The following is a 23,019-nucleotide window of genomic DNA, read 5'->3' as shown; positions in this document are numbered from 1 at the left end:
CGACACGGCCAGCTGCGAGGCTAGTACTGGGGCATGGTGTGGTTGTCCCGGGCTGGGGGGCTGCCAGCAGCACCTCCATTGTGCCAGTGTGCTGATGGCATGGCTGTTCTCCCTGTGTCCAGCTCTGCAGCGCCAGGTCCCCTCCTGCTCCCAGTCCCAAATGCCGCCTTGTGCTCTACCGCCACAGTGGCCCCAGTGTGCTGGTGGCTGATGGAGATCATTGAATCCTAGAAGACCCTGAGTTGGAACAAACCCACAAGGACCATGGATTCCAGCTCCTGGCCCTGCTCAGACACCCCAACAATCCCACCCTGTGCCTGAGAGCGTTGTCCAAACGCTCCTGGAGCTCTGGCAGCCTTAGGGCCGTGCCCATTCCCTGGGGAGCCTGGGCAGTGCCCAGCATCCTCTGGGGGAAGAACATTTTCCTAATATCCAACGTAAGAAGACACCGTGTCCCTGGTCACTGCAGAGGTCCCTGGCAGTGTCCCTCCGTGCTGACCTGGGGGCCATGAGGGGCACATAGGGCACCTGCGCTGGCATCTCAGTCCGTGTCGTGCCATAACGCCCAGCGAGCACAGGAGATCCCTCCCAGGCGGAGCCGTTACTGCTCCCCGGCCCCGGGCAGGGGCCGAGCAGGCCCCGCTGCAGCCGAGGGCACCGAGAGCCGGTCTGACGGCGCCGGGTGGCTCTGCCGGTTCCCGCCCGCACACGGGAGATGCTCCAGGAGACGGGCGGAACCGAAACGCCGCGACTTGTCCCCGCGGCGGGGCCGGGCTGTGCTGGGCTCGGGGCTCGCCGCCCCCCGCACACAGACCCCGCTGCACGGGGTGAATCTCGCAAACCGGCCCGGGGGGCGACCGGGACCTGGCAAAGCCCCGGGCCCCCGGACCCGTCCCGTCCGACCGCGCTCCGCCCCGTCCGGTGGGCGCAGGACCGCCTGCAGCGCGCTCCGCCCCGCCGCGCCCATTGCGGGGGCTTGGTGCACCGGGGCCGGGCCGGGCCGGGCCGAACCGTGCTGTGCAAATCCCGGGAGCCGAGCCGTGCCATGCCGTGCGGATCGCGGGGCCCGAGCCCTGCCGTGCTGTGTGGGGCTCTCCCAGCAGCGGCGCTGGGGCTGCGGGTGCTGGTGCTGAGCGCGGCGCTGGGCGCGGGGGCGGTCCGGGCTCAGCCGCCCCCCTTCCCTTTCTGGGACCCCTCGCTGCCCTGGCAGCGCCGCCTCGACGACCTGCTGGGACGGCTGAGTCCCGCCGAGCTAGTGCTGCAGGTGAGGGGGCGGCGGGACCCCCTCCGGGGACCCCGCGGGACTCCCCGCTCAGCGCCGCTGCCCTGCAGGTGGCGAGGGGGGGAGCGATGGGGAACGGCCCCGCGCCCCCCATCCCGCGGCTGGGCATCGGGCCCTACAACTGGAACACGGAGTGTCTGCGGGGCGACGGCGAGGCACCTGGATGGGCCACGGCTTTCCCGCAGGCGTTGGGGCTTGCCGCCGCCTTCAGGTACCAGCACCGGCGACCAGGGGTGTGGGATGGGACCTGGTGAGACAGGTCCCCCCTTGCCTATGCTGCCCTGACACCCCTGTGCTGTCCTCCCAGCCCAGAACTCATTTACCGTGTGGCCAATGCCACGGCCACCGAGGTGAGAGCCAAACACAACAGCTTTGCTGCTGCTGGCCGCTACAGTGACCACACCGGGCTCAGCTGCTTCAGCCCTGTCTTGAACATCATGAGGCACCCACTGTGGGGGAGGAACCAGGTGCCAGCTTGGGCCAGTGATCCCTGGCTGGGATTGGGCCACAAAGGACCCTGGCTGACCAGCTGGATGTGGCCATGGCCTGCCAGGCTGTGGGGATGTGGGGACAGGGCTCCCAGAGATGACCCACCTGTGCCCCGGACAGGAGACCTATGGGGAGGACCCGTTTCTGAGTGGGGAGCTGGCCCGCAGCTTTGTGCAGGGGCTGCAGGGCCAGCACCCCCGTTATGTTAAGGCCAGCGCTGGCTGCAAACACTTCAGCGTGCACGGAGGCCCTGAGAACATCCCCGTCTCCAGGCTAAGCTTCGATGCCAAGGTGAGCACAGCGGGGCAGGGGGTGTTCAGAGGGCAGGGGACTCTCCAGGTGCTGACCCCACTCTGCCATGGTGCTTGCAGGTGCTGGAGCGGGACTGGCGCATGACCTTCCTGCCCCAGTTCCAGGCATGTGTGCGTGCTGGCTCCTACAGCTTCATGTGCAGCTATAACAGGTGTGGAGCATGGCAGGGGCCACATGGGCTGGGCTGCCCTTGGCATGGCCAGTGCCCTGCTCTCCTGACTGCCCCATCCCCTCTCCAACAGGATCAATGGTATTCCTGCTTGTGCCAACAAGAAGCTGCTGACGGACATCCTGCGTGGCGAGTGGGGCTTTGATGGCTACGTGGTGAGCGACGAGGGGGCTGTGGAGCTCATCATGCTAGGGCACCACTACACACACAGCTTCCTGGAGACAGCGGTTGGTGAGCTCACGGGCTGGGCATGGGGTCAGTCCCCAGGCATGACACAGCCATGATGGGAGTTCTCCCTTCTCCCTGGCATGGCAGCCTCGGTGAACGCTGGCTGTAACCTGGAGCTCTCCTATGGCATGAGGAACAACGTGTTCATGCGCATCCCTGAGGCTCTGGCCATGGGCAACATCACACTGCAGGTGAGCTGAAGGGAGTGGGACCAGGGCTGTGGGCAGAGAGCATGGGCTGCCCCTGCCAAGCACAACTGAGGTGTTGGGTCGGGTCTCCACAGATGCTGCGTGACCGAGTCCGGCCCCTCTTCTATACACGGATGCGGCTGGGGGAATTTGACCCCCCAGCCATGAACCCCTACAGCTCCCTGGACCTGAGTGTGGTGCAGAGCCCCGAGCACCTCAACCTCTCTCTGGAGGCTGCTGTCAAGAGCTTTGTGCTGCTGAAGAACGTGCGGGGGACACTGCCCCTGCGGGCCCAGGACCTGTCTGGCCAGCACCTCGCGGTGAGCCCCTGCAAGGGGGTGGGCAGGGGGACATGCTGGGTCCACACACAGGTTTCACAGGGCTGCTGGTGCCCCCCCTCACCCCTCTGTCCTCTGCAGGTCGTGGGTCCCTTTGCTGACAATCCCCGGGTACTGTTTGGGGACTATGCACCAGTGCCAGACCCTCAATACATCTACACCCCCCGGTGAGACAGAGCGGTCCCACCTCATGTCCCCCTCTCCTGGTCACTGTTCTCCTCTTCTGGGCACTTTCCAGGGCTGCTGCTGGAGCTGCTTGGCCCTTGGCTGGTTGCCAGGCAAGGGGGCTGTCCCCATTGTGCCCTGACCCTGGGGCACAGCTGCCCGTGTCCTCTTCTCTTCCCTGGTGCAGGAGAGGGCTGGAGATGCTGGGGGCCAATGTCAGCTTCACAGCGGGCTGCAGCGAGCCACGATGCAAGCGGTACTCCCGGGCAGAGCTGCTGAGGGTGGTGAGGGCAGCTGATGTGGTGCTGGTCTGCCTGGGCACAGGTAGGTGGGAGTGGGAGGGCACTGGGTGGCCACTGCCAGAGGAAAGGGAGTGATCTGGGAGAGAGGGGCTGCCCATGAGCCACCTCTGAGGCGGTCGGTGCCTCTCTGCCCTGTCTGCCCGCAGGGGTGTAAGGGACTCTCCCTTGGCTGTCCCCACCCAGGGGTAGATGTGGAAACAGAGGCGAAAGACCGGAGTGACCTGTCTCTGCCGGGGCACCAGCTGGAGCTGCTGCAGGATGCTGTGCAGGCGGGTAGGGGCTCTGTGGGACCTCAACCCACCCAGGTGTTCCCCATCTGTGGGACACTCTGGGGCCATCCCAGCAGTGCCACTACTGGCCTCTCAGTGACAGCCACCTCCCTGCAGCTGCTGGGCGCCCCGTCATTCTGCTGCTGTTCAACGCGGGGCCCCTGGACGTGAGCTGGGCTCAGGCCCACAACGGCGTGGGGGCCATCCTGGCCTGCTTCTTCCCTGCCCAGGCTACCGGCTTGGCCATTGCCAGGGTCCTGCTGGGCGAGGCGGGGGCCAGCCCAGCTGGCCGGCTGCCAGCCACTTGGCCTGCAGGCATGCACCAGGTAAGGCCAGGGCTGCTGGTTGCACCCTTAGCCTTTCCCTGCCTTGGTGGCTGGAGCAGCTGTGGGATGCAGGGCTGTGGTTCTTGCCTGTGCCTGCCCAGCCCTGCCCTGTTCCACTCACCCTTGTCCCACAGGTGCCACCGATGGAGAACTACACCATGGAGGGACGGACATACCGGTACTATGGGCAGGAGGCCCCGCTCTACCCTTTTGGGTACGGGCTGTCCTACACCACCTTCCGCTATCGGGACCTGGTGCTGAGCCCCCCAGTGCTGCCCGTCTGTGCCAACCTCTCTGTGTCTGTGGTGCTGGAGAACAGGGGGCTTCGGGACAGCGAGGAGGTGGGCACAGCTGCTCTGCCCTGATCTGGCTGTGCGGGGTACAGATGTGCCCGAGCTCCTCCTGCAAGGGGGAGTCCCGCTGTGCTGAGTCCCATCTCTCCGTGCAGGTGGTGCAGCTGTACCTGCGCTGGGAGCAGTCATCCGTGCCGGTGCCCCGCTGGCAGCTGGTGGCTTTCCGCCGTGTGGCTGTGCTGGCCGGCCGGGAGGCCAAGCTGACCTTCCAGGTGCTGGCCGAGCAGCGCGCTGTCTGGGCGCAGGACTGGCGCCTGGAGCCCGGCACCTTCACCCTGTTCGCTGGGGGGCAGCAGCCGGGCCAGAAGACAAGGGCGCCCTCGGAGGTGCTGAATGCGCGGTTCAGTGTCACCGGCACTGCCCGGCCCTTACGCACGTGTTAGCGGCGGGGGTGGGCACAGGGTGCTGGCAGAGGAAGGGATGCGATGTACCCCGTGTGCCGCGGGCAGTGTGGTGGTTCTCTGCCCTGCAATAAAGTGCTGGTGCTCCGTGGCAGCTGTGTGGAGCCTCCCCTCCATCCTCCCGGCGCAGCGCTGGCATCTCCCTGGAGAAGGACCACACTGCCCTGCTCAGTGCTTTCAGCTTCCTGCCGTGGCTGTCCCACCCCGAGGCGCTGCTGCAGTCTCACACCCTGCTCGTGCCCCACACCGGCCACAGGGCACCGCCGGACCCGCGTGTGCTGCGGCCACACGTGCCTGCTCCTCCCGCTCTATTTATAACCGCAGGGCTGCTCCAGCGCATTCCCTGTGCCGAGGGAGCGGTGACTGGCAGCCCTGGGAGGCTCGGGAGGCCAGGGGCTGGCCCTTCTCCTTCCCAGGCAGGATCCAGGGAGCGGGCAGGATGCTGCAGGGAAGGGGGCAGTGGTTGGAGCAAGCAAACCCTGCGCTGGCCCGAGGGACAGATCCAACCCTGCAGCAGCTCGGGGGCTGTGGAACAGCGCTGGGATGTGATTCCGGCAGCAATGCTGGCGGGGAGCCGGAGCTGGGCAGGAACTCCTCCGGATGGTGTTGGAAGACTGTGATCTCCTCCAGCCCCAAGGCCGGAGGCCAAGGTGGGGGTGGCGGGGAGTGCGTGGGGCTGCCCAGGCCTGACCCCATGACATCAGGACACTAATTACAGATGCGGCTTGGGATAATTACAGAGCAGGCTCGAGCTGCGGCAGGGCAGGGCGCAGCCCGCTGTGGCTCAGCCCATTGCTGGCCCATTTGTCACTGACACCCACAGGGGATTGTCCTGCAGCAGCTGAGATTTGCCATGGGCCGTGGTGTAGCCCCATGGCAGCATGCTGGGGATCTGGTTGTTCCCCTGACATGCTGCTGGTGGTGGGTTCCTATTGCATCCATCCACCCCAGGACAGGACACAGGGACAGACACTCATCCCTAGGGTCCTGTTGGGTCACTGCCCCATGGCTAGAGGGAATCAGCTGGAGTGCTTTGGGGACAGGGATTCACATCAGCCCTCGTGGGCACCATGTCAGAGCAGCAGGGTGGGATCAGCCTGGGGCCAGGGCAAAGTCCTGGGGCTGAGGAGAGAGGTGGGAGCAGAGGGATAGGGAGCAGGTGGAAATGGGTGGGATGGGGTGTCCCACACAGTACTTTGCTCAGAGGTGCTGGCGGGGTTTGTTTGCCATCCTTATCCCTGTTTGCTCCCAGACTCACACAGTGTCAGCTCCTGCTGGCAGGGCTGAGCTGTGGCAGTAGTTATCCTTGGACTTTGGGGTGCTGATTCCTTTGGGTCCCTACAGTCAGTGTCAGGGCCAGGTGTTGGGCCTGAGGGTGCAGCCCCCTGCCCAGACTGGCCCGATGGAGCCATGGCAGTGTTGCACCCCATGCTGCAGGGCTGAGGAGCACAGGGAGTGCTGAGGCATGCAGCAGCCGGGGCTGGGTGCCGTGCTCATCATGAGCTCATCGGATTTTCCATCGGCTCAGGGGGGGCAGCTGTTCTCAGCACCACGGGAACGGCGGGGCTGGACCCAGGAACCCCAACACAGCGGGGCTCTGCCTGCAGCAGAGTGATTGATCAATCCCTGCTTGTATAATCCCATCGACTTGGGCTGGCACGGCATCCACAAGCCCTCTCATGTTGCACTGTTGGACCACGGCCACAGGCCCTGTACACCCAGTTGCCCCTTCCTCACCTCAGTCAGCTCCAGACTAACCCCACTGTGGGGAGAAGGACTGTGGACATGGCTGGATCCAGTGCAAGGCTGTCACAGAGCCCTGAGATGCTCATCTGCTCCAGGTGGTGCTGTGGGACCCACAGACAACGAAGCTTTGGAAGCCACCCATAGTCACCCTTGGAACATGTCATGGAGTGGCTCCAGTCCTGCTCTGCCAGATCCCTTGTGTGCCATGAAAATACAGAGCTGAGGGGCTGCTACAGCCCCTTGGAGGCTCAGCCATGCAACAATATGAGTGGGGCTGTTCCCCTTTCCTATCCCAGGGCATATCCTGGCTTTGTGAGTTCTTTGGGACATTGCTCTCCCTGCCATCCTCCTGGGGCGCCCAGCTCCCAGAGCTGAGGCTTGGCTGTGCAGCATTCCCTGGTGGGGAGTCAGCTGGCAGGTGAGGCTCTGGGAGTTTCAGGAAGCCTCTGCTCTGTCTGAGCCAGGTGAGAGGGTGCAGGGCTAGAGGCTGTAGGAGGGTGATGACTTTAGGGTGATTTGGGGTGTAGGGCTACCCCTGCAGCATCACAGAGTGGGGCCGCCCCGTCTGCTGAGGAGCTCCTCATCCCTGACTCAGGGGAATGCACTTCCAAGGAAAAGGGCTGGGATTTCGGTAAACCTGTTTGCCTGGTAGGTGAGGGAGGATGAGTGGCAGGGGATCTCCTGGCCTGCAGTGACATCATCCCCAAAACAGGCATCTCTGATGGGTGCTGCCCGCAGAAAACTAACTTCGTTCATCCACACACCCAGAGTCGGGCACTCTGCGGGATGCCTGGAGCAGGCTGGCCACGTGGTGGACAAGGACATGTCCCTGCCTCCCGGTGCCCCTGCAGCGCCTGGAGCCGTGTTCCTTCCACTGCTGGGGCTGCCCACTCGCCCCCTACCCTGGCCGTGCTGTTGTATTCCCATCCAAGCAGGGCCCAAAGGGGTTTCAGCGCTGAGCGGGGGCCGCTGCTCCTGCCCGGGCAGCGGGAGAGGCCTCTGTTGTCTGCCGGTTACCGGGGCAGGGTGGGATGCGAGCGGGGGGAAGCCCCGCCAGCGGAGGCGGCTGCTGGCGGTGACTAAGGCTCACGTGTGACGGGGAGCGGGGGAGCAGCAGCTCCAAGGCCTCTCGAACAGCTGAGGTGGGGCTCGGAAACGGGAAATCGGTGTCTTTTTGGGGTGCCTGAGGCTGGGGGCAGCCGGTCCGGGTGTTCCTGGCTGTGCATCGCGGTGCTGCTCGGGGCGGGGCGTGTTTGCTGCGGGGCCAGCGCTTCGCGCGTGACCGGAGCATCGTAAAATGTGTGTGCGAGCCCCGAAATCTGGGAGAGCAGGGGCTGGAGGTGGGCGAGTGGCCGAGCAAATCTGGGGGATGCTGAGCGCTGAGGGGACAGGCCCGAGGCGGGAGTGACGGGTGCAGGGTCCCAGCCGCGGCTGCGGGAGGAGCGGCGCCGGCTCGGGGCTGCGGGGCCGTGTCTGGAGCCGGGGCGAGGCGGAGCATCCCCCGGCCGCTCCCCCCTGCCGGGGCCGCGGGGCCGGGGCGGGGAGCGCCGAGCGTCCTCCCCCGCGGGCCGGGGGGAGCGGGGCTGGGCCAGCCCCTGCGCCTGCCGCGCCATGGAGCGGAGCTGCGCCGGGCGGGAGCCGCAGCCCCGGCCCCAGCCCCAGCCCCTCGGTAAGGATCCGCGGCGGCAGCGGCGCCGGTACCGGCTCCGGGGGGTGCCCGGGCCCCCTCCCGCACCGCAGGGAGTCGGGGTGCGGGATGCGGCCCGGGGGTGCGGGGTCTGCCGGGGGTGCGGGATGCGGCCCGCCGTGCCGGCGGAGATGCGGCGGCGGGATCCGCGGAATGCGGCGGAGCGGAGCGGGGCGGCGGCCCGGGGAGGCGGTGGAGGAGCCGGGGGGGGCGAGGGGGGGGAACGCACTGCCGGGGCCGGGGCGGCTTCCCGGGAGGGACAAAGCCCGGGCACGGCCCTTCCATCTTGGGGAGGGCCGGAGCGGCCCCGGCCCCGCCGCCGGGGGGGGTGCGGCGGGACTGTCCTTGGGAAGCCCCGGGGGTGGCGGCGCCGGCGCCGCCCCGGCTCGTCCCCGCCGGCCGGTGGGCGATGCTCCCTGTGGGAGGCACCCACTGCCCCCCGCCCGCCGGGGCCGCCCCCTCCCCGCCGCGTGGACTCGCGGCTGATCCCGGCAGGGCCGGTCCCGCTGCCCCGGGATGAACCGGGGAGGGCGGCGGCGGGGCCGCGCTCGGGGCTGGGGTTGGCGCTGCCTCTCGGGGCTCCAGCGCAGCGCTCGCTGTGACTAAGCAGAGCTCCGCGGAGCCGCTTCCCACCGCGGGAGGAAGAGGAGAGGCGGCTCCCCTCCCCCTCGGCCCCAGTGCTCCATCGCCCGGGCCCGCGGACAGGGAGGGATGGCTGCGGCTCCCGGCGATGCTGAAAATCGGCGGCTCCCGCAGCAACCGGCCGCGGGTCCTGCCATCGCTGACCGAACGACGCGTCCTGCGCCAGACATGTTGTCTGAGTCCCGCTGTCTGCCCCCGCCGCCTTCCCGCCCGCCCTGGCCTGCCCACTCGATGCTGTGGCGGCCCCGGGACCAGGGCTGGCTGCTCCCGGCCACCCTGTCGGTCACTGGCTGCTCTTCTGTGAGCACAGAATGGTGCTGAAGGAGCACGGGCGGTTTTGCACCATGTCCTCCTTCAGAGACCATCCTGACCTGTCCCGTGTGGGTGACCTGCCTGACTGGGCAGCCCGGGCTGCTTCCTGTCCTGCCTAGAGCGGGTCGGAGCCACCAGCATGGATGGGATTTCACTCAAGGGGCTGGGACCCATCATGTGTGGGGCAGCCAGTGGCACTGGAGGCCAGAAACTCTGAAGGGCAGCCAGGGCAGGGTGTGACCTGCGGAGCTGCCCAGGTGGGAAGAGGGATGCAGTGTACAGAGGGACGAGGACCAAGGCAGGGAGCAGGCAGAGGTTTGTCCTTATCCAGGTTTCCCCAGCTTTTCCAGCCCTTCTCCCTTGGCATGGAGGCGAGGGAGGGCAAGCTGGTTGCCCGCCAGTGCCTGTGTTTGGGAGCAGCAGCTCGGGAGTTCTCCCAGCGCGGGAGCCGCTGCTGCGAAACCGTCAGAGCAACGTGATGCGACGTGCAGAGTGGTGATGTGACAGTCCCGTGGTGCCATGTCCAAAATAGTTAGCACAGCTCTCGCTCCTTGGAGGGCTCTGAGCAGGGTCGGGCAGCCCCACAGGCAGCCTGCTGGGAACAGAGCTGGATCCTGCACGGCCCCAGCCCCGGTAGGTGCCACATCCATGTTGTGAGGCACAGGACCTGTTTTTTGGGGGTACTGACCTGCTCCCCAAGGGGCTGGATGCTGGCAGGCACAGAGCCCCATGCCCTGCCTTCCAGCCAGGTTTCTGTTTCCCAGAATGATGCTAGCAGACAGGTTTTCAGGAGCACGCCTGGGCTGGCTGCCCTGGGCACTGGTGGCGCCGCACGGGTCGCCCCAAGGACGAGGGCACCTCCTGTCGCCACTGCCAGCATGCCAGATGGATGGTGGGCAGGTGTTCCTGCCCCTGCCCTCGGGCTGGTTGGGCTTGCACTGTGACCACAGCCACGGTTTGCTGTGGGGGTGTTGGGGCAGCAGCAGCTCCAGCTCTTTCCTTCATGTGTGTTTTAAACCCTGGAAACCCCCTGGCTCTGGCCTTGCTCTCGCCACGAGATCCCAAGTTCCCCTTGTTGCTCTCCAGCTCGGCACATCACTGCTGGCTCATGGGAGCTCAGTGATCTCTGCCCTGGGCCAGGGGCTGGTGCAGTTCCCCCATGGCTGCCCCCATACCCCTATCCCAGAGCCTTGGCAGCACACAAACCCTGGGAAGGGAGGCAGGATATGCCTCTTTCTCCTGCCTGGCACCTGGTTGTGCCCTGGCAGGGGAGCTGCTGCCTGTCCCCTCCTGCCCAGCTCCAACCTGTCCCCTGGAGCAGGGCTCTGGGCAGTGGTGGGGCGTGGTGGCTGAAGCCCAGCAGCTGCCAGCTCTGTTTCATGGGCTCCAAGGTGGCGGGGAGAGGAGCCAGCCATGGGTGACAGTGCCCATGTGCCTGGGGACAGGCTGCAGGTGGCTGTCCCCATTGAGGACAGGGTGTCATTGCTGATGGCGGCTGCCAGGGTGGCACTGGCCACCCCTAAGGCGGGGGCTGCTGGCATTGCCCATATCTCCCTGCCCAGGCATGCGAGCCAGCACTGAGGGCGTGTGTCAGTGCTGTGCCTGCAGGGAGGACATAGTGGGGACGTGTTGGGAATGTGCTGTGGACATTCCAGGGATGTGTCAGGAGCACTTACTCACTGTCCCTGTCATCCAGGTGAGAGGGTTGCTGCAGTGCAGCGGAATCCCAGGAGCTGGGTGGGACAGGGCAAGGCTCAGCCCCAAGGCCCATCTGACTGTTGAGATGGGGGTGGGATCAGGGGCAGCACTGGGGCTTGGAGCACCCCCAGGGCTTGGAGCATCCTGGTGCATCCCACAGTGCTCTGGTGACCTCAGGCAGAGTGGACACCAGCACCCACAGAGCCATCCCTGCTCTGTGGCCACAGCTGCCTTCCTGCCCTGCACCAGGACCTGCTGGCAGGAGAGACCCAGGGCCTCATCCCCATGGGGCTGCTGTCAAGGCCAGGGAGGCAGCTGGGAACAGCTGCACCAAGGAGGGCCTGAGGGTGTATTGCACACACGGATGTCCCCAGAGCTGTGGGGAGCAGCCTTGCAGGGCCAGCAGTGGCTCTTTGGGCTGGCCTCAGGGTCTTGTCCTTGGCACAGCAGGGACTGCTGCAATGGCCACGGTGGCTAGGCACTGTGACACCAGCACCTTTGGTGGCTTTCCACTGCTCAGCAATGACCTCCAGTGCACCACCAGCCCTGCTGATGCCCCCTGCCCCGCTGGGCGCTGCACATGGAGCAGCCTGTGGCTGCCCTGGCTGTGCTGCAGAGCGGGAACACAAGGATACGGAGCTGAGGGGAGCTGAGGTGACATCGGGCGGGTGCCCCCCCTGTCCTTTTGGGCAGTGCCCTGCAGGGACAGTTAACGAGGGCCGCTGGTCCGAGCGGCGCCTGCGGGCCTCGATGTGCTCTCGCTTCACAGCACGGGGATCTGCCTGCGCCTGGCTGAGCATCCCTGGCCATGTGCCGGCCAAGGAACCGCGCTGCACCGGGCACTGCCGGGCTGGATGTGCCGCTGGTGCTCGGTGGCACGGGCACCAGTGCCAAAGGGACCCACGGGAAGGGCAGGACGGGCCGGGTGATGCGGCGTCGCGGGCAGCACTGCGCCCTGTGCTGGGCACGGCGCCGTCCCGGTGGCAGCAGCGGGGCCGGTGCCATGGGGCTGGGCGCTGCAGGGCAGCCGTGCCTGCGTGTCTGGGGGGACGGGAGCTAATCCGTGTGGAATGCCCCGGCCGGGGGAGAGGGGACACCCGCGCCGCCTGGGCGCAGGCAGCGTTGGGTTTCAGGGCAGCTGCCGTGCTGGAGCAGCGACAGGGACAGATGGCGGCAGGGCTGGCCCTGCCCCACCTTGGGGGGCTTGGCTGGGCCTGGAGGTCTTGGCCGTGCCCACAGCCCTGCCCTGGCCACAGGTGCTGTTGTCTCTCTTGCCAGTGGGGCAGGCCAGATCCTGCCCAGGGCTCTGTGCCTGGCTGTGTGGAGTGGCAGGAGGCACCCACTGTCCCCTGCCAGCGCTCCCCACGTGTCCTGGGCTCTGTGCCTGGCTGTGTGGAGTGGCAGGAGGCACCCACTCTCCCCTGCCAGTGCTCCCCACGTGTCCAGGGCTCTCTGAGGTATTTCCATCTGCTCAGAGGATCAGCCTGGCCTTGATGCTTTCACACCCTGTGGGCAGCACTTGGCTGTGCCACCACAGTGGTCCCAGCATCACCCCTCCCCGCTGGTACACATGTAGTGACACTGCAGGTGCCATCCTGGGATCTGGCACCTGGGGGCTGCCAAGCCCTGCTGCCTGTGGCTGTCCATCTGAGGCAGCCCTGAGGGGACAGAGCGGGGCACCCCCCAGTCCCAGCCCCTCATCAGACCGATGGCTGCCTCGCAGGGCGCAGTGCTGGGGACATGGGATGTGCAGGATCGGGGCCAGGGGATGGGCTGGCTTCCTGCAGCAGAAAATACCCGGAAAGTCTGCGGGGGGGCCAGGGCTGCCTGTGTCCCCACGGAGTCCAGGGTAGGGGAACCCTGTTGGCACAGCCCTGGCCTGGGGGGCTGCAGCAGCACCCCCTGCCCCTCTCCGGGGACCAGGGGACCTGGGGTGTGCCCATGCTGTCAGTGCAGGAGGCTGGCAGTGCCCAGTGCCTGTTTGGGTAGCCTGGGCTGACCCTTGCTTTGAGGACTCCAGCGTGGGGTGGGTGAGGAGCCGTGGGGTGGGTGAGGAGCTGTGGGTGGGTGAGGAGCGGCGCCGTCTGTGTTTGCAGAGCCCACACTTTGCCCCTCACTGAGAGCTGTGGAGAGCTCTGCAAACGTGGCTGAGCCGGCGTGTGACATCAGCTGGTGGTGGCTGCTGGTCACTGGGGTTCTGCCATCCCCCCTTGGAGCCAGGGGCTCACTGCAGTGGTGTCCATGGGGCTGGAACTGTGTGTCCTGGGGTGGGTCTGGCGTCATTCTGGCCAGGAGTGACAGTGCTGCTGCTGCAAAGGGGTTGGAGTTGGGATCCTGGCAAGTACCCTGCAGAGGGCTGATAATGGGGGCCAGGGGAGTCACCACCACTGTTGTCACTGTGGACACTTCTGACACCACTTCTACAGAGGGCCTGTGCCATGGCATTGCCAGGTGCTGGCACTGCGCTGGGCTGTGCTCAGCACTCCCTCAGGGTGCCCAGGGGTGATCCAGAATGGGGGAGATCCCCCAGGCTGCCCCACGGCCGGCCCCACGCGGGGAGGGGGCTCTGTCTGGCAGCCTGGTGTGCATTCCTGGGCCATGAGTTCATGGCTGTGGGTCCATGGGGGCCACGGGCTGTCACGGTGACGTCAGGCCACGGCCCGCGCCCATCCTGCCTCCGGCTGTGCCGCGGAAGCGCTTGACGTCCTTGTCCCCCTGGGGGAGTGGCAGGGGAGTGTGTGGGTCCCTGGGCCCGTGGAGGGTCTCTGGCCCCGTGTCCCCCCATGGCAGGGCCAGGCGGCAGCTGCCAGGGGATGAAGGGCAGCTTTGTGGTGGCAGTGCCTGGCGGAGCCCGGCTGTCCCTCTGTGCATTGTGCGCCCAGCGCCTGGCACCCGCTGCGGGTCCCCCCAGGATTGGGGCAGCAGCAGCAGCAGGGCTGAGGTGGGGTCCCACTGCCCTCCTTGGGGTCCTGAGGGCTGTGTTTGGGGGGACAGGGCTGTGTTTGGGGAGGATGAGTCTTCCACAGGCTTCCCCAACTGAGTGACCCTGTGTTCTGCTCTGTCCCTCTTGCAGGGAAGCCACCATCCCCGATGGGAGACAGCGTCCCCTTGCCCTCTGTGCCACCCCCTAAGCCTGGGGGTGCCCTGCAGGGAGAGCACAGCTTCCCTCAGCATGACCGACCCGGCCCTCCAGATGTCATCCCCTCGGAAAAGACCGTCCCACCCGTCCCTGCAGCCATCACCCCCTCTGAGAAGATCGTCTCGCCCGTCCCTGCAGCCGTGCCCCCCTCCCAGCAGCCCGTGTGCCCCCCGGCCGTGATGCCCCCCTCTGAGAGCAGCCCCCCGCAGCGTGACCGACCCGGCCCTCCAGCCATGGCACTGCCAGGACAGCCCGTGTCCCCCAGCCCTGCCACTGTGGTCCCCTCAACACAGAGTGTTCCCCCCCGGGGTGACCAGTCCCCCCCAGGACCCCCCAAGCCGCCTGGGATGGAGCACCCCAAAGAAGAGGTGTTGTCCCACCCCACTGGCCAGCCTGTCCCCGTCCACGCTGCCGCCCCTTGCTCCGCCGAGACGCTGCCCCACGGGAGCCAGCCCCCAGCCCCAGCTGCCACCGAGGGGGCCCCTCCTGATGCCAAGAGCTCCCTGGGTGCCACAGCTGGGCCCTCGAAGGACGTGAGCCCCCGGAGCAGCCGCCCCTCACCATCTCCTGCCGCCAGTCCCCGGCCCAAGCAAGGTGGGTGCCAGGAGGTTGTGGTGCTCCAGTGATGCTGCACCCCATGGGCACCAATCGGTGCCTGGTGGGGCTGGGCACTACCCTGACAGTGTTTCCCCTCTGCAGATGCCCAGAAAGCCCAGGCAAGGCACAAGCAGGCGAAGGAGCGGCGCGAGGAACGGGCCAAGTACCTGGGTATGGGGCTGGGAGAGAAAGTGGATGGGGGGAGGCAGGGGCTAAGGAGCTTTGCCGGGTCATGGGCAATCCCATTAGCTGTGGTGAGCTGAGCCTGGGTGCGAACTGTAGTGCTGGCAGCCCTGCCCACCAGGCACACCACTGATTCCCCAGCACACTGCTGACTGCCGGGCATGCCGCTGACCCCCCAGCACATCACTGACCCCTAGGCACACTGCTGACCCCCAGGCATGCTGCTGACCCCAGGCATGCTGCTGACCCCCCAGCACACACTGTTGCTCCCTGCTTTGGATACTCCCCGGGTCTGTGCCGGTGCCACCAGCCGTGGTCCCCGGCTCTGCCGTGTGCAGGCAGCCCCAGGCAGCCCCACAGTGGCTCGGGGCAGCGGGCGAGCAGGGCCCCTGCGCTGAGCATGGGGCCTCCTTGTCCCCGCGCTCTTTCCACCCTCATTCCCCCATTGTTCACTGCGCTGCTCGGCGGGCTCCCGGCGGGCTCCTGGCCTTCCTTTTGTCCTGGCCCAAACCCCTCCCTCGCCGGCCGGCCCTGATGCTGCCTGCCCTGCCTGCCCCGCGTGCCCCGGCCGCAGCCGGCCCGTGGCCCCACGCCACCGGCATGGGCACGCAGTCCCAGCACGGGGCTGCCCGGTGCTGTGCCTCCGGTGCCACCCTGCTGCCCCCCACAGCTGCCAAGCGGGTGCTGTGGCTGGAGAAGGAGGAGAAGGCCCGGCTGCTGCGGGAGAAGCAGCTGGAAGAGCGGCGCAAGCGGCTGGAGGAGCAGCGGCTGCGGGCGGAGAAGCGCCGGGCGGTCCTGGAGGAGCGGCAGAGGCAGAAGCTGGAGAAGAATAAGGTGGGGATGGGGATGGGTGTCATGAGTGCAGTGGGCAGGGGGCTGGGGTGGCACGTGGGATGCAATCCCTGAGGAGTTCTCATGGCTCCAGCAGCCCTTCAGGAGATGCTTCATGAACCCTTTGGGAGCTGCCCACCCATCCTCTGCTGCCCCTCTTTCCTGGTGCAGAGCCTGCACTGTGCCCAGCTTCTCAGCACATGTGCCCTGGCTAGGGCAGGCATCACTGTCCTGTCTCCCTCCAAGCATCCCCATCGCTGCCATGGCCTCATGCTGGGAGGCTCTGGCTGGCCCCAGCCCCGCTCCCTCAGCTGCTGGGCTCAGCCTGTCCCTCTCCCTCGGGCAGGAGCGCTATGAGGCAGCAATCCAGCGGTCGGTCAAGAAGACGTGGGCAGAGATCCGGCAGCAGCGGTGGTCCTGGGCTGGGGCCCTGCACCACGGCTCCCCTGCACACAAGGATGGTGAGTGCTGGGCTGGGCACAGGCAGCTGGGGACCCTGTGGCTCTGACAGCAGTGGGGGCAGCTGGGCATCTCTCTGCCAGCCCTCAAACCCTGCTTGGCCCCACTTGGTGGGGCATGCTGCCATCACTCTGGGCTGTGCTGGGGACTGATGGGGTTCTGTGGCTGTTCCCTGCTCCTGTGGCGCTGGGTGTAAGCTGGAGGCTGTGTGTCACAGTCTCTGTTCCACTCAGTGAACTGCCTGGGGGCAGCCCTGGCTGCCTCAGCATGCCATGGCCATGCTGCCAGATGTCCAGCAGCTGTGAAGAGCCCCTGGCCCCAGGAGCTGTGGGGCTGCACGAGGCCTCTGCAGGCTCTGGTTGGGGTCTGTGCTGTGGCGTGTCCCTTTGTCCCCCAGCCTGGGTGGGGGCAGTGCTTGGCCCCTCCAGGTCCAGTATGGAGGTGACCATGGCTGTATGTGTGGCTGCAGAAGCTGGTCCTGCTCCGTGGGGGCTTCTTGGGGACACCTTGCACGATCCAGCACTTGGACAAGTGGAGGTCTCCACTGTCCCCTGACTGCTGTGCTGTGCTGGCAAGTGCCAGCACTGGCTGGCATGGATGGTGACATAGAGGAGAGTGCTGTGTCCCTAGGAACTGTTTGGCTTTCACGTGCCATGGGGGAGCTGTGGTAGCCCTGGCTGTACCTGGCCAGGCTGTCTACAGGTGTTTTCCTGGCTGTATCTGGCCAGGATGTGTATAGGTTTCTGGCTGTACCTGGCCAGGTTGTGTACAGGTGTTGTGTGCCAGGTTGTGTGTACTGGCACCGTGTGCCAAGTGCCGTGTGTGCTCAGGTGTTGTGTGCCCGGCTGTACCTGGCTGGGCTGTGTGTCCAGGCTCCAATGGGTACACCTGTCTCAGTGCCATGTGTGCCATTGTGGCTCGTGGCACACTCTGGGTGTCTGTGGTGCAGTACCTGGCAGGGTCTGGCAAGGGGACACCTTCCCCTGCCACTTCCCATCGGGATGTGCTGCTGGAGCTGCTGCCAGCTGTCACTCACCAATCTCCTGCCTCCACCGGCCCTGAGCTTCCCTGGCTGTTTGTCCAGAGGAGCCAGGCAGGGTGGGGAGATCCCAGCTACCTGTGGAGGTGCTGCCAGCCACCAGCACTGTGCTGGCAGTGCCATAGTGACCCAGCACCGGTGTGATGTTGTCTCATGTCTGTCTGGACCTGCTGCCCTCACTCTGCTCCCCCAGGGTGGATGCTCGCCTGGTGCTGCCGAGGTCCCCGGCCACCTGCTCCTGATTCCCAGGACTGTGTTTGGGAATATTGTTGTAGCGGGGCCTTGGAGCCACCCTGGCTCTCTGAGGATGAGATCCCTGCATGATCCCAGCATGACCAGCAGGGTTCAGACACTGCCATACTGAATGCCAGTGCTGTGTGTCATGTCCCCAGACACCAGTATCTCCTCTGGCCCCACTCTGTGCCATGTCACTGGATTCCAGCATCTCCTGTCCCACTCTGTGCCGTGTCCCCAGACTCCAGCATCTCCTGTCACGTTCTGTGTTGTGTCCCTGGATTCCAGCATCTCCTGCCCCACTCTGTACCATGTCCCTGGATTCCAGCATCCTACTCCATTCTGTGCTGTGTTCCTGGACTCCAGCATCTCCCCTGGTCCTTCCACTTCTGCCCCAGTGCCCTGGCACGGCCGTGCATGCTGCATGTGGGGGGCCTGGCCCCAGCCCCGGGACCTTAATGCCCTTGTGTCTTTTCCCTCCTCCAGGTGCGAGCCGGTGCTCGGTGTCCGCTGTAAACCTCCCCAAACACGTCGACTCTATAATCAACAAGCGGCTCTCCAAATCCTCCGCCACCCTCTGGAACTCTCCCAGTAGAAGTAAGAGCCCTTTGCGTTTGCCCCAGCGCAGGGGGCACAGCCAGGCCCCCGATGCCAGGGTTCCCCATCCCCAGGTGCCCGCGGAGAGAGGAGAAGCCGTTTGCTGTTTGGGGGAGGAGGCTGGAACCAGCCTGTGGCTCCTTGAGGCTGTGTGGGCTGGGAGGAGAAGGAAGAGGAGGAGGAGGAATGGCTGTGTGGTGGCAGCCCCATGGGGCGCCAGGACAGGGATGGGAGCTTGGCTCCCTGCCCCAGGGCAGCTCCGGTGGGTGCTGGTGCAGCCACAGAGGGGCTGCCTGTCACCTGCCCTCCTGGGCTGGGCATGGTTACAGTGCCTCCACAGGCTCCTGGGGCTGGGTGCCACAGAGCTCTGTGGCCGTGGTGCTGCAAGGTCATCCTGGCCCTGGGAGCGCTGCCCAGGGCTGCAGCCATGCCAGAGGGATGTGTCCAACAGAGGGATGTGTCCAGTGCCGGGGCTGCTGTTGTGTTTCGGGGTTGCCTGGCGATGGGCGCCTTCCCGGACGGGTATAAATAGCCAGAGCAGCTGACGCCGCTGGCTATGGTGACGCAGGCAGCTCCCACCGCCCTGTGCTGGGGCTCAGCCCAGGGACAGGCACCTGGGGGCTGTCAGCACTGCCCGGGTGGGAGCAGCATCTCCCTGGGCCCGTGCCAGACCTGCCACCCTGTCCCCCTGCAGCATCCATGGCTCTGTGCTCTCCCCTCCAAGCAGCCGGTGCTGCCCTTGGCCAGACGCCCAGTGGAGAGGGGCAGAGGGGCCCTGTCTCCATGGGTGGTTCCCATGCGCCGCAGGGTGTTTGGTGACATGTGCTGCAGGGCAGCCAGTGGCAGCTTGGTGCCCAGCTGAGCCAGCTGTGTAGCCAGCCATCGCCGTCCGTGGGTGCTGTAATCCTGGCCTGGTGATTTAGCACAGCTCCCGTGGGATGAGGACACACTGTGGCATGTGTCAGGGCCTTGCTCACACAGGGCAGGGGCACAGAAGGGTGCCATTGCTGGGCACAAGGAGAGGGCAGAGTGGGCAGGGGCTGCTGTCACCAGGGTGGCACCTGGTGCCACTGGTACACGGTGACTGTGGTGTCCACAGGACACAAGGGCACCATTGTTGTCATGTCACAGCGCCGTCCACAGGCATCCAGCCGCCCACCCACGGGCATGGCCCTTCATCCTGCTCAGCTGTGTGGGGCCGTGGGGACCCCTCCCCAGCACGGCCAAGCTCTGGGCATTCCTGGAACTGTGCATGCGCCGTGGAATTGCTGCTGAAACACCGCTGCTCCCTCCCAGCGGTGGCTGTGAGGGCAGGACTGGAGTCTGGAGGTTTGTGGTGCACTGATGGCCCCTCTCCCTCCCCAGACCGGAGCTTGCAGTTGAGCCCATGGGAGAGCAGCATCGTGGACCGGTTGATGACGCCCACCCTGTCCTTCCTCGCGCGCAGCCGGAGCGCCGTGACGCTGGCTGGGAATGGCAAGGAGCAGGGTGAGCCCCCAGGGGTCAGGGACACGCGGGTCCTGGCTCAGTCAGGGAGCCAGGATGAGGGAGCCTGGAGTCAGTGGGCAGCTGGCATTGGTGCTGGCTCCATCCTGACCCTGGTCACTCCTCCCCCAGTGCCCGTGTGCCCCCGCTCAGCCTCCGCCAGCCCCCTCAGCCCCTGCCACAACCACCGCCTGCCGCACCGCTGCTGGGAGCGCCGGAAGGCGGCCGCCGCCAGCCCTGATGTGACGCCGCGCCGCAGGACCGAGCCCTCGCCCGTGAGTGCCAACTCCCAGGGGTGCCAGGGCAGCTGTGGGGCACGGTGTGGCTTCCAGCCAAGCCCAGCACCTAGTGCTGACGCCATCTCTGTCTGTCCTTGGCTGGAGCAGAAAAAGAAGGAGAAGAAGGAGAAGGATCGGGAGAATGCCAAGGAGCGCAGCGCCCTGTCCCGTGAGCGCAGCCTCAGGAAGCGGCAGTCACTGCCCACAGCACAGCCCCGGCTCCTGCCTGCGGCTGACAGCAGGTCAGGACCCCCCACCCACCCTGAGGCTTCCCAGCCCCTGACCCCACCCATGAGTTGCTCCAGCCCCACTAACACTGTCTCTTTCTCTGTTTGCAGCCCCGGCCCCAAGAACCGTCCCTCATCCCCTGCCGCCCCCAAGAACCGTCCTTCATCCCCTGCCACGCCCAAGAACCGTCCCTCGTCCCCTGCCACTCCCAAGAACCGTCCCTCGTCCCCTGCCACCCCCAAGGCCCGCCCGGCATCCCCCAGCCCAGCCCTCAGCTCTCCCCACAAGCCGCCCCTGCCTCGAAGCGCTCATTCCTCCCCCAAGGTGCGGGCCAGGGCTCGGGAGGAGCGGGGGGAGCAGGAGGGCCAGGCGAAGGCACGGGAGAGAAAGGAGGAGGAGCGGGGTCCGGCACCCCCAGCCCTTCCCGAGCCCCCCAAGGTGCCCACAGAGCCGACAGCAGGTGGGTACATTGTCACTGGGGAAGCTGCAGGGCTGGGAGAAGCCAGAGCAGCTCTGACGCTGCCTGCCTCCCCCAGGCCCCCCAGTCCCTGCAGCCCCTGGCCCTGTGCCGGCCAGCCCCCCAGCCAGACCCCCTGCCGGCACCACGGACCGGGAGGAGGCTGCCCGGCTGTTGGCAGAGAAGCGCCGCCAGGCCCGGGAGCAGCGGGAGCGGGAGGAGCGGGAGCGCCGCGAGCAGGAGGAGCAGGAGAGGTGGGTGTTGTCCCCTTGGCCCCAAGCCCCAGGCTCCTGCCGTGCTAAGGGCCCCCTCCCCGCAGGCGGGTGCAGGAGGAGCGGGCGCAGCGGGCGGCGGAGGAGCAGAGCCGGAGGGAGGCCCTGGCACGGCAGCGGGAGGAGGAGCGGCGGCTGCAGGAGGAACGAGAGGCCCAGGAGAGAGCCCGGGCTGAGCGAGAGGAGGTGGAGCGGCTGCAGAGACAGGTGGGGGTGACAGAGTGTGGGGGAAAAGGGCTGCAGGAGGGGGGGGACAAAGGCAGGGATGGAGGAGGAAGGCGGGGATGTTCTTCTGTGATTCACTCTCCATGGGGGTGAAGGGGTGAGAACCAGCCCAGCCCTTCAAGGCCCAGGGTGGCAGGAGGGAACATGGGGCAGGGCTGTGCTGAGCTGTCCAGGCAGCACATCCCCACAGTCCCTGCCCCATCCCTTTCCCCCCTGTCACATCTCATCCCTTCCTGCCCTGCTGTGGCGCAGAAGGAAGAGGCCGAGGCGCGGGCGCGCGAAGAGGCTGAGCGGCAGCGCCTGGAGAGGGAGAAGCACTTCCAGCGTGAGGAGCAGGAGCGGCTGGAGAGGAAGAAGGTGAGGCTGGGGGGCATCTCCAGGCATGGGGCATGGCAGGTTTTTCCCTGGAAAGGATCCTGCCTGGCACCTGGGCAGGTCTGGGTGGTCAGGGCTGTGTGTGAGTCCCTGTGTGACTGCAGCGCCTGGAGGAGATCATGAAGAGGACGCGCAAGTCGGATGCAGCAGACACCAAGGTGGGAGCCTGTCCTCTGTCCTGGGACACTGGGGACTAGGGCACTTGACAGAGCCCTCCTGCCCCTGCCTGCAGCCCCTCACAGCTCTCCTGTCCCTGCAGAAGAAGGACGACAAGAAGGTGGTGAACGGGAAAGCAGCCGAGCAGGAAGATGTCCCAGGTGTGTGGGCACCCCGGGCTGCTTCCCCCAGCCATGCTCTGGCCCGGGCCGTGGCTGAGCCAGGTTCTGCCATGTCCTCAGGCCATGAGAAGCACCTGGGGCCAATCCCCAAGGCAGAAGAGCTCCCGGAGACGGAGACCCCAAGCGCAGGGACGCCGGGGGGAACGAAGGGCTTGGTGGGCGAGGGGCTGCAGCCAAGGTGAGCGCGGGGACACCGGGGGGGAGCCGGAGGGCAGCAGGGTCGGGGCTGAGCCCAGCCCTCCCATCCCGCAGCTCCAAGGAGGCGGCAGCCCTGGTGAACGGCGTGCAGCCCAGCAAGCACGAGAACGGCTTCTCGGGCACCGAGGGCTCCAAGGAGCTGCGGGATCTCTCCCACCACGGTGGCAGCCCCGGCAGCATCATCCCCTTCGGCGACAAGGAGCCCTTCCTCAAGCAGGCCGTGGTGAAGCCCCCGCAGGTGACAGGTGAGCAGCGGGAGGGGTGTGGGGGGATGCTGCTGTGAGCACCCCAGGCTCACACCGCTCTCCCCTCCCACAGAGGTGCTGTGAGGGCCTGGCTGATGTCCCCAGGGGCCACTGCTCGTGCCCTGACCCTGGCGGCCCACGCAGACCCGTAGCTGTCGTCAGAACACGACCCTCACTGCTCCTCCCGGGCGCCCAGGGGCTGCAGGGCCCCGGCGAGGACGCCTGGCTCCTCTCTTTGTTCTCGTTTTTATTTCATTTTGTTGGTTTTTTTATTTTATTTTAAATATGCACCTTATCAGACTGACAGCCCACCCTCGCAGCCCGCCGGAGCCGCCCCAGACGTGTGGTGTAATGATGTAGTTATTTAACTCGCTGGGTACAACGTCTGTGAATACTGTAAATAGAGCCAGCCGGGCGTGGGGATGCTCTGGGGGGGCTCGGGGAGGGGAAGCCGTGTCACAGCTCCCGGTCCCCACGTTCCCCCGCATGTCTGTGTGTCCAGCGTCCCCGGGCCCGGCCGGCACCACGCTGCTCTGTGCCCTTGTGACAGTGTTATGCATCCAGACAACCTTTGACAACAATTAAAAGTGGACAATGCCCGCGGCGTGTTTCTCTGTGTCCGGGGAGGAGACTGGGCAGGGCTGGGCTGGGCATGGCAGGGCAGGGCGCTCTCCCGGCCCCCACAGCAGCGGGGCACGTTGGCCCCCGTGCCCGGGCTCGCCCTCGGAGCCCCCAGCGGTGCCCGCTCCATCGCTTCCCCCCGGCGATGGGGGGGAAACCACATCCCGGCGGCCCCACCCGCAAGCAGGGCCATGTCCCATGGCTACCCCTTCCCTCCCAGGCCCTCAGGAGCCGCACGTAGGACAAACCGGGAGGGTTACAATAGGGCTGGACGGAAGAGGGCCCGCAAGGCCCCTTCAGCGAGGGCCGCG

General features: G+C 66.5%; 2 protein-coding genes across 4 annotated transcripts; both read left to right on the top strand.

Moving 5' to 3' along the window:
* The first annotated feature begins 715 nt into the window (after positions 1–715).
* Positions 716–4,913, top strand: LOC132338698 (uncharacterized). Its single transcript, XM_059868485.1, is given in 16 exon segments — positions 716–742; positions 744–876; positions 879–1,264; positions 1,333–1,493; positions 1,590–1,749; positions 1,892–2,062; positions 2,143–2,234; positions 2,326–2,483; positions 2,568–2,671; positions 2,764–2,988; positions 3,088–3,173; positions 3,359–3,495; positions 3,657–3,746; positions 3,860–4,068; positions 4,203–4,409; positions 4,517–4,913. Coding segments are annotated over 16 exon segments (2,634 nt in total). The 3' UTR covers positions 4,805–4,913.
* A 3,188-nt stretch (positions 4,914–8,101) lies between these two features.
* On the top strand, positions 8,102–22,686 carry MAP7D1 (MAP7 domain containing 1). Of its 3 annotated transcripts, none has more exons than XM_059868481.1 (18): positions 8,102–8,237; positions 13,981–14,640; positions 14,746–14,814; positions 15,497–15,660; positions 16,004–16,118; positions 17,876–17,986; positions 19,352–19,474; positions 19,604–19,746; positions 19,858–19,991; positions 20,088–20,437; positions 20,514–20,688; positions 20,754–20,913; positions 21,184–21,288; positions 21,411–21,464; positions 21,566–21,623; positions 21,705–21,822; positions 21,897–22,087; positions 22,161–22,686. In XM_059868481.1, the coding sequence occupies exons 1-18, from the start codon at positions 8,180–8,182 to the stop codon at positions 22,169–22,171; spliced, it is 2,799 nt and encodes a 932-aa protein (XP_059724464.1). In that variant the 5' UTR covers positions 8,102–8,179; the 3' UTR covers positions 22,172–22,686. The 3 variants fall into 3 exon arrangements, with proteins under 3 accessions (XP_059724464.1, XP_059724463.1, XP_059724465.1); XM_059868480.1 differs by having other exon boundaries at positions 21,539–21,623; XM_059868482.1 differs by lacking the exon at positions 17,876–17,986 and having other exon boundaries at positions 21,539–21,623.
* The last annotated feature ends 333 nt before the right edge of the window (positions 22,687–23,019 follow it).

This window comes from Haemorhous mexicanus, chromosome 27 (genome assembly GCF_027477595.1).
Source record: "Haemorhous mexicanus isolate bHaeMex1 chromosome 27, bHaeMex1.pri, whole genome shotgun sequence".
Lineage (NCBI taxonomy): Eukaryota > Metazoa > Chordata > Aves > Passeriformes > Fringillidae > Haemorhous > Haemorhous mexicanus.
The sequence above is the reverse complement of the archived record's forward strand: the minus strand, read 5'-3'. Positions and strand labels throughout refer to the sequence as shown.

What these genes read in the sequence shown, in the direction of transcription:
- MAP7D1 (XM_059868480.1), top strand. Translation starts at nt 8,180, where the DNA reads ATGGAGCGGAGCTGCGCCGGGCGGGAGCCGCAGCCCCGGCCCCAGCCC. An exon ending in GCCCCAGCCCCAGCCCCTCG is followed by an intron (nt 8,238 to 13,980) that starts GTAAGGATCCGC and finishes TCCCTCTTGCAG; the next exon opens with GGAAGCCACCATCCCCGATG. An exon ending in CTGGAACTCTCCCAGTAGAA is followed by an intron (nt 17,987 to 19,351) that starts GTAAGAGCCCTT and finishes CTCCCTCCCCAG; the next exon opens with ACCGGAGCTTGCAGTTGAGC.